Consider the following 10,153-nt stretch of genomic DNA (forward strand, 5'->3'; position numbering starts at 1 on the left):
CGTCACCGATGATGAATCCAGACTGACATTCCTCACTCTTACCTGTAGAAGGAAACGCCGGGGGTAACAAATAGGTGGAACTGGAACATTTCCCCTGGCTCTCGTTCCTTGCAAGTCCAATCGCATGTCGACAATAGACGCTACAGTTATTGATACATGCGACTTGTCATCCTCATCTCGCCTCTGTACCTGGGTGGTACGTTCGTGGTCTTGATCTTCTGATACGATAGGGCATCCTCCACACGTGAGTTAACGCGGGGACGAGTCCCCCAGCACCACAACTCTGTATTCATAATATTTTTTAATATCCTAAATCGGGGTTCTTCGACCTTATTTTCCAGCGAGCCACATTATAAAATTACTACGCGCTGGTGGGCCATGTGACGGCATAGCGTCTATAAAAATGACCAAAAATGTGTCACTCTCTTGTCTCCAGGTCTACTCATGTCTTGTTTACCTCCCTTAATCTCAATAATCTTTATTTATTATTGACAAATCTCTCAATCTAAATTTCTTATTTATCTCTCATCTCGCTAATCGGTATCTGTGTCCGAGCGGACCGCAGCTCGGTGGGCCACTCCCAAGAGCCTCTGCGGGCCATTCGGCCCACGGGTCACCAGATGAAGAAGACTACCCAAAATCATTTCCGAACACATGATTACAGGTCACCGACGCTCTTGGTGTTAGCACGTGAACCTGACATTGTTCACTGTGGACCCCGGAGGGGTAACATGCACCTGGAGGCTCATCCATGAAAACATTAGCACTTCCCATGAGGTCCGGTCACCAAATCTCCCCCTCCTGTCTGTCTTCAATGGTGTAGTCGCAAATGCTTGAATATGTTGAAATTTACGGGGTGGGGCAGTGGCGCTGTGGTTGGCGCACCGTCCTATGAATCCGACCACCTGCATTTGATTCCCGGCCATGGCAAACGTCAGTGGTGCATGACGTCTGAACCGGTGCTGGCCCCGTCCCACTTCACCGACTTTCACTAGCCAGTATGAAGTAGGGTCAAGCATGACCACCGACACTTTGTGGGAAGATCTTCATCAATTAATGGACCAATAAAGGGCCGTAAGTTCTACGGATCAGGCCGATTGTCATAGCAGTTGCAAAGGGCCCTCAGTCAAAAAGCAGCCGAGAAGCACGGTTCAACACTGTCAAAATGTGCAGGTTTTGTATGTATGCACGCACCAACACACTTTGCACCACTCCTGCTTCATTGGTCTTTTAAATCGACATATATTGTTTTAATGGTTTATGTCATGCGTCATAAAGCATGGTCCTACCCATGTATGTAGAATATATTTCCTACCATATGTAGCCAAACTTTTTTTTATTTCACACATTTTATGCTCCAGTAACCAAGGATTTTTGTTGAAAGCAGTCAACCATTGCTGAACGAAAGGTCACACGTTTACCTCTATTGCCCCCGTCATGCGAGGCTCTCTTCCACCAGCCATCAGTGCTGTTGACTCTGTCCCAGTTCAGGTCCAGGCTCAAGATCTGTCTTTGACTGATTGCCTTATTCTCGCCATACAAATATGTCCAGTCTCTGTACAGCATCTTGATATGCGGATGCCTCAATATGCTCTACAGATCCAAATTGTATTGTGCTGTGCTGTAAGTCGCCAATATCTTAGTGCTTACATCAAATCTAATGTAACCACGACCTCACTCTATGAGACTTCGTTTTAAAATCTCCAAATGCCTGGCTTTTGTATGTGAAAATAGTGTAGTCGCAGCTGAGGTTGAAGAACATGGGGAAATTTGACATTTTTGGTCGTCATTACAGAATCATTATAAGGGGCACAGTCGCTCAAAAGGACGACTCTGTTTGACTTGGAGGATTACTTATGAAAATCAATCAGGTGTAAGGGTTGGGATCGAACCCTCGACCTCATGTATACCAGGCGAGGTAGTTAACATCTCTCCATCCCTTAGGTTGGGATGTATCACCATGCTGCGCTCGCTGAGCAATCAGGAGCGCTTTACAAATGAAGGTTGATGATGAAGATGTCGGTGTCAATGTGCACTCACCGTCGCAGCTCTCCACTTTGACCTCTTGCCACACGGGGCTGAAGTTCGCCTCGGTAGAAGGGCTGTTCCCTCCCTCGTCTGGGGAGAGAGAAGAGATTATGACTCAGCACGAGCACTGTAATGACTAAAATACAACTTGATTATTTGCAAATGTTGAAGTTACGGATGGATGTCAATGTTATGTTTACTCACCGAAGCCAGCAGTGAAAATTCCATATTCCCATAACAGGGACCAGTCCTTTTATAAAGTGGTACACATTTTATGAACCTCATAGGGCTAAGAGGTTGAGTTTCCCCCTCCAAACCCGCATTTAAACATGTGACTTTCCAATTGTGAATCTAGCACTCTTAACTAAACATTTGAATGACAACCCCTCCTGAAAAAGCATCTCGAGGCTCAGAAATGCTTGGGTAAATAAAGGACTACAATATTACATGATTATAAAATCAAATTATACTCGCTCTAGTGTGTAAGATAAACTAGTATTTAAGACAATGTGTGACATGCAAAGCCATTCGATTTCTGGGAGACTCAACCGGGGCACACAGTGAACCAGCGGTCCCTCCCTCCATAACTCCCACCCAATCCTCAATAGCCATGCCCACTCAACCACGAGCTCTGCCCACACAGTGAGGGGCCTCTCCTCCTTCTGACACTGACACCACCACCAACTCATGTGCCCTGCCCACTCCTCTGCCAACCCCCGGGCTACCCGAGTAGTTGGGCATCTAATTTTAAACACAACCCAATAACTCTGATAAAACGCAGATTCTTGAATAGACCCCAAATCACGACAATTTATTTTTGTATCACAATGAAGGGGGTGCGGGGTGTTCATTGTTAGAGGCTTAGGATTTTTATTATATGTGACTTCTCTCTGCTTGTAAATATCCAAGCTTCTTGCTGTTAAAGACAAAGTGAGGATATCTTACCCAATGGTTGTTCACCATCACCGCCTCCTCCGGTAACGCTCGTTTGGACTTGAGAATTTCTGAACTCCATGGAGCAATCTGAAAGAAAGTGACAATGGCCTGATTGGGTAGTACACAAAAAACACTTTGCAACAGGCGACATTCACAGGAAATACCTTAGTTTAAGGAATGACTCATCATACAATACGCTCATTTATACCATAAAAACAAAATAGTGGTGGTTAATTTACAAATGTAATTGTCACTGACACCCTTGTCAATGTGGTTTATGTGAAGTAAAATGGTGGGGGTTTGTTTCATGAGGAAGAAGAAGCGTCCAATAATGACCACCGTTGCAGCCAAAGGTTGCAGTGTAATTTTTTCTCGAACGTGAACATCGGCCAAAGTTAATTTACTAATTTCTAGAAGACGTCAGTACAGCAAGCGGGGTTCCCGACTCATCTGCGTGGATTTTCGTGCACTGTCCGTTAGTACGGCCTGCACGGGTCCTTGCGACCAAGGGGAAGATCCCACCAGATCGTGGGATACAGTTCGGGCAGGAGATCACAGGAGCTGGGGGATTGTGGAATCAGCACGTGGCAGTTTCCGCTCGCGTGAAAAAAATGCATTTGCCAATCTTGCTCGTGGAGGATCCGTCTGAAAAAAAGTCCTGATACTCAGTGAAGCTTTGTGATGTAAATGAAAATAGTATTCAAGGCAGATTGAAGTGTGGAGTTTCCCTACCTACTCAGGACCAATAATTCAAATGAGCAGCACTCTGCACATGTCAAAAAATGATAGAATATCATCTCCAGTCTAGGTTCCTGAGCTGTAATCATCACCTACCTCACAGCCATCACAACAGAATGTTAACCTCACCATCACTTAACATGTATACCACGCCTCCCATACAGTACATCTTGAGACACCCTATGGCAGTGCTCGGCATGTGGAAATTATCCCTGTTCACAAGGTGAATGCAGTACCGGCCTGCAAAATGGGAGTTCGTCTGCCAGTAAAGGGTGATATTCCTATGTGGTTTGAACAATAATTTGTGGAGTAATCCCTGGAGATTATTGTGGCGTTTCCTCTCCTTCTAGTCGGAGCTCACCGTTATTGGAGAATTGACTCTTCTCCTCTGAGGGCAGCTCCTCTTCGACAGCAATCAAGTCCTGGTGTTCAACCCCTGCACAAGGTGGACTGGAGACAGCAACGCCCATGTCAGGGCCGTCCATGACTCCCAGCCTCCGCACAGACATCAGCAGCTCCCGGCTCAAGCCGCTGAACAACGCGAGCAGCACGTCCACCAGGCCTCCCAGCGTCACGTCGCCAGGGGAGGAAGCGGCGGCGTCATCCCAATGTGGTGTAACTGTGTCGTGGGGCTCGGCACCCTGCAGGGCCTTCACCACCTGCCGCAGCACGGCGTAGAAGCCGAAGGGCAGACGGTCGCGCGCCGTGGCCAGCAGCTCGGCCCGCACGAGGCCGTCCCTGACGCAGGCGCTCAGGACCCCGTAGTCCCGGATGCCCAGCTCCGAGTCCATGGCCTGGGCCACCTCCGCGTTCACACCCTGCGCCTCCAGCCACGCCGGGAAGTCCCTGCTCGGTTCCAACACAGCTGCGCATGCCATTTTGTGAGCCTGCCGAATGAGAGAAGAGTTAATGGGCCTCCCTGCTCAATAGACAGAGTGGCAGTGCTTAAGCACCATGGAAATTCTACAATTCCATACATTCCTCTGAGTTTATCCACATGACAGTGACTATCACAAGTACACAATGCTGCTGCCAAACTCCTCATTCACACCAGTTAACGAGAGAGCTTATACTACAATTAATCCACAGGCTGCATACATTTCCAGATCGCATTCAAGGTCTTCAAGATCCTGCATGGACTCGCCCCTACCCACTGCTCTCATCTCCCTCTATTCTCCTTCTAAGTACTCTCCGCTCCAGGAACCATGGCATTCTATGCAAACGCCCAGGTCAACCCTTGCTCAGCGGAGGTTAGCTCATTATCCTCCATTGTCCCAATTCTCTGGAAGGCCCTTCTCATATGATCCATACTCTCAACTTCCTGTTCAAGTCCAGGCTCTTCCATTTTATCTTGGCATTTAACCGCGAGCATCTAAACAAATGAATAGTCCCACTGTTTCTGTACATCGCCTTGAGATGATATATAAATGCACATTTTACGTTATTGACCCGCAAAGGAACGGAAATAATAGTTTAAGTCGACTAGAGTGCTCAAGGTTTATTTCCATATATAAAATGACCAACTAGTTTAGTTACATAAGAGGTTTTTGGGGTTTTGAGTTACACAATCTAAACCAAAAAAACCCTCTATTTTGGATATTGGTCGCAAAAGCCTACGTGTTAAACTAGTTTAGTTACAACAAAAGGGTGCAGTGATGCACCGATTCAACAATAAAAATGTATTATAAAGGCCCACAATACATTCATTTACAACTGCACAAATTTCCGATTTTAGTTATAGGCAAATGTTATGCTTATGTTACATTTAGGCTAAAGGATAAATGAGTGAAAAAAAAAATGAGAAACACTATGAACCAGACAACAAAAATAAGAGGTTCAGAGCACTGATCTGGCACTGCACGAGACCCTGGGTTCGAATTCAGTGCAGCCAGGCGTTATTCAACCGAGTTCTTAAGTGTAGCGAGTTAGCGTCTCATTCAGGTCACCAATGACTACACAAAAAACCATCAACACCAAATTAGCTTATGCACTTAAACCCTCTCGTTCCGATTATGTACGTGTACACCATCTAAACAAGACCGGGAAAAGAATTACTTCATCGGTACCGAGGCTCCCAAAAAGCCCACGTGAGAGGGCGCGTGCACAGTTTGGCGCCAGCTATCGTAGAGTGCAGTCATGTCGCTACGGTTCTCTGCGGCGAGCACAATGTCTTTAAAAACAACGGCGCTACTACGCATGTCAAAGTAAAATTAGCCCCGAGCCTCTTGCGCGTTCAGAGATTCAGCGGTGAAGGGGACACCCACAGCCTGCAAAGTGCAGACGTCTCGGAACGGGAAAGGGTTAATACAGCTAAATTTGATTGTCGCGCATAAAGCGAGTGGGGAAGTGTTGCCCTCTACCGTGTTGACCAGAGATTACTTCAGGAGAACGTAAGAGGCAGCTCTTTAACACAATCCTGCGGAGGGAGCTGGTAGGAACGTTGGGTTGCTCGGTCAATGGCCAGGGTCAACGGCGGCGTGGTGTATTCGGCAAATATGCCCGACTGTGAGGGCGGGCACAAGCCGGCGTGAGTAGGTTAAACGTTGAGTTTTATAAGGGCACCACGGGGTGACCAGCCCCTCCCTACCCAGCCCCACCCCTCCCACCCCCCACCCTCCCCACCCAGGCCCTCCCCACCCAGCCCCTCCCTCCCTCCCCACCCAGCCCCTCCCTCCCCACCCAGCCCCTCCCTGCACGACGGACGGACACAATAATCCCGTGGGCTGGTGTAACCAGAAGGTTCCTACCAGTAATACTTGCTTCTAAGGGCCGTTTTCTAACACGAATGGTTGCATTGTTGTACGAGAAATTCTAAAGCACGCTTTGGCATCATGGCACAACAGCGACTGCAAAATTGTGATAACGTTGAGAAGAAATTACTGAAAATATAAAACTGTACATTAATTCTTGAATCGAATTGTGGCTATCCGTTGAATCGCTGAGGGGGGAGACAGGTGATGTGAATAGATTTTTTTCAACTGTATTGAATCAAAGTGACAGCGTCACCCTATTCATACGACAGTGGGTTTGAGCTCATCGCCCTTGGCGGATCTGATCCAGTGCAGGAAAAGCCACATTCCCACGACGTATTCCAGTCTCATAAAAGCACCGAGTACTATTCACTTCCACAACGCGGTACATATTTTACCGACCCCGTAGGAATAGTAGTTTGAGCAAATGTCAATGACAATTATACGGTTCAAAGCTCGAGTATTAAATCAATGTACGTACACGTGCTGCTCCTCTGTCAACCCACTACTGGATGACAGCCTCCCCGATGCGGTGCTGGGTCGTGAGAGGTTATTTGACCATACTTCACCACGCTGGTCAATGCGGGTTGGCGAAAGCAGAGGGGCATCTAATTTATGTATTTTACCAGGTAAGGCCCACTGAGTTATTTAGCCCATTTTTCAGAAGCGACCTGGCCACGTATGATAGCTCAACGAAGTGGCCTATCACGCGGAAATTTATAGCAGCCAAATACTCTAAACGCGTGATGTTGATTCTAAATGAAACCGGAGCACCCGGAGAAAAATCCACGCGAGAGAGAGAATACAATCGAACCCACGACCTCCTGTATACCAGGCGAGGTGGTCAACATCTCCGAGCCACCGTGATGATGAGAGAGACACCGCAAACTCCAAATATACAGCAGACGTCAGGGTCGTGATCGAACCCACGACCTCCTGTGTACCAGGCGAGGTAGTTAACATCTCCTAGCCACCGTGATGATGATGAGAGACACACAGAGTCCAAATACACAGCAGCAGGCGTCAGGGTCGGGATCGAACCCACGACCTCCTGTACACCAGGCGAGGTAGTTAACATCTCCTAGTCACCGTGATGATGATGAGAGAGACAGGCAAACTCCAAATATACAGCAGGTGTTAGGGTCGTGATCGAACCCACGACCTCCTGTACACCAGGCGAGGTAGTTAACATCTCCTAGCCACTGTGGTGATGATGATGAGAGAGACACACAAACTCCAAATATACAGCAGACGTCAGGGTGGTGATTGAACCCACGGCCTCCTGTATACAAGGCGAGGTAGTTAACATTTCGTAGCTACCACAGGGGCGAGACATTTAACGGATAACAAAAGTCCACCGGTGTTGTTGTTTGTTGTTGTTGTTGCCCCCGACTGCCCCCACCGTAACAAAGCTTCCCCTGAAGCAGCCTCCAGCACGAGTCGTGCAGGGCGGCCGCCCATCAACCACGCTTCGCTTCGCAGACGTGGAGCATAGAAGTACAGTACAGTAACACACATTTCGTTTTAAAATCACGTTTTGTTAACAAACAAAAAAACTAACACGTGGTTCAATCCACTGCTGGATCGGTATGCAAATACAATGAAATAATAATTTTCAGATTGTTTTGTTAGTTTCGCATATTAAACGATCGGTTATAATTACGGTATCGATTTGTAAGGTTTTGTTTAAATGTAAAAACGTTTAATACTTAAAATGCTGTGCAGCGCACGCACGCACGCACACATCGCAAGGCTCCCTCGTCGATTCTGTTTCCGTTGTTGCTTTTGTGTTTCTTTCACCTCTAGAATCTTACCGACGGAAACTTGGCTTCGGTTTGGCGGGTGGGGGAGGTGCAAATCTTGCGTGGATTTTGTTTTTATTTTCTTCAAATATTTTTGTATTGAAGAGAGAAGAAAAAGAAGAAGAAAAAACCACGCGAACGCGAAGAGAGGTAGGCCTCGGGCGCACGGCGAGTAACGGTGGGGGGGTGGGGGGTTGAGTGACGGCTGCTAAGGGACCGCGTCAAACAGCCGATTGTCCCGGTCGTCGCAACACGGGGCAACAGTTTCAATCGTTGATCGATTTTGGGGCCGTCCATAAATGACGTCACGTACCTGGGGGGGGGGGGGGGGGTCAGACATTTTGACGATGTGTGATGATGGGTGGGGGGGGGTTTGAGAAATGTGACGTCACATCAAAATGCGCAACTTTAAATAAATATAGACAATACGTTCTACTTAATTAAATATACTTTTTAGTAAATGTTTTCTCCTATAACATCAGAGTGCAGCGCCACATTAAATACGCACTAGAATGACAATAGTTTAAAGCGATTTGAAGCATGTTTTATTTGGGGGGGGGGGGGTAGAGCTTTATGACGTCATATTTGAGGGGGGGTCTGACTTTTTGTGACGCCGTGTGACAAAGGAGGGGGGGGTCAAAAATCGTCCAAAATCGCGTGACGTCATTTATGGACGGCCCCTTGGACACTGGAATCAAGCATAGCTACTTGTTATTGTTGTCGGACTGGTTACAGCAAGGCCGTAGCCGTGGAGTCAACATTAGGGGGGACGAAATTTTCCAGGGTGTCTGGGGGTCCCAACCCTGAAAAATATCAAAATTTGAAAACTCATTTCCTGCCTAAAATATAAGAAAATTAACTAACACATGGGATGGACTTTTTATTTTATTTTTTACAATAATGTCTAAGAGTGTATTGTATTACATTCCTCTGCTTTTACTTTTTTACCTTTTCTTGTTTCATTGTATGTAATGGCAGAGATTAGGGATTGATAAAGTACAACCATAATCATATAAACAGAAATCGATGCATTGTTATATGAAGACAAGTCCAGATATTGTGGCCAAGGTTTAGCAAATTGTTGTTTTTATTTACATAGCACAGCAATTTTTTATAGCAATATATTGGGGCGACATTTTGAGCATATTGGAATATTATAATTACGGCCTTGGGTTACAGCCTTTGGAGCAGTTTAGCCGGATCGGCCCTGGGACTGCCAGATAATGTTGGAAGCAGCTGGATAATCGATGATCCACTGTATGTCCAGGGGCGGTTTCTTCATTAGGGCGATTGGGCGACGCACCACCAATGTCATTCAACCACAGAGTTTCGCGAGCCATTACTGTGCCTCTGGATATAGTCCAATCAGCGTCATGCTACGTTCTGTGGAGTACCGCCTCTTTTTGGGCGATTTCACTCCGGCTGAGAATCGCCCAGAGTGTTCCCATAGACTTACATTCAAAGATATTTGTTTTCGAACGGCGGGCGCTGCAATGCATTCTCTATGGCTTCCGGGAGGGCTCGCACTAACGTGCTTACGTCATCATACGTAAGTACGTTTCATCCAACAATATTATTTGTCGCCACCTAGTGGAATCTTTAATAAAAGAAACTAAGTGGATTGTAATAATAGTGAGTATAGAAACAAACAAGATGTATTGTAAGAGTCACTTTAATTTTCATTAATATTAAAGAAGTGAAGTTGCCTTTACATGCTTAAGCTGTTAATTTATCCATTGCATGGGTGGACCTTATCCCTATCAATCATCCAGACATTTGCCCCCCCTGAGAGATTTTGCAGGAGCCGCCACTGTGTATGTCAACACAATATTTGGCGGGGTGGAAGGCGGTGCGTCTTATAATCCGGTATGTGAGCACTGCAAAATGACACCCGGATTC

General features: G+C 46.7%; 1 protein-coding gene across 1 annotated transcript in view; it reads right to left on the minus strand.

The window, feature by feature from the left end:
* LOC133359024 (uncharacterized) overlaps nucleotides 1-8,429 on the minus strand; it is a 32,883-nt gene extending 24,454 nt beyond the window's left edge. Inside the window, exons 1-4 of the mRNA XM_061577396.1 lie at nucleotides 8,267-8,429; nucleotides 4,064-4,589; nucleotides 2,974-3,051; nucleotides 2,041-2,118 (exon numbers count right to left, since the gene is read on the minus strand). Coding sequence (XP_061433380.1) covers nucleotides 2,041-2,118; nucleotides 2,974-3,051; nucleotides 4,064-4,580 — 673 coding nt within the window. The 5' untranslated portion in view covers nucleotides 4,581-4,589; nucleotides 8,267-8,429. The remainder of the gene's footprint in view (nucleotides 1-2,040; nucleotides 2,119-2,973; nucleotides 3,052-4,063; nucleotides 4,590-8,266) is intronic.
* Between the last annotated feature and the right edge of the window lie 1,724 nt (nucleotides 8,430-10,153).

This window comes from Lethenteron reissneri, chromosome 64, assembly GCF_015708825.2.
Source record: "Lethenteron reissneri isolate LAM-NWPU_2019-01 chromosome 64, ASM1570882v1, whole genome shotgun sequence".
Classification (NCBI taxonomy): Eukaryota; Metazoa; Chordata; class Hyperoartia; order Petromyzontiformes; family Petromyzontidae; genus Lethenteron; species Lethenteron reissneri.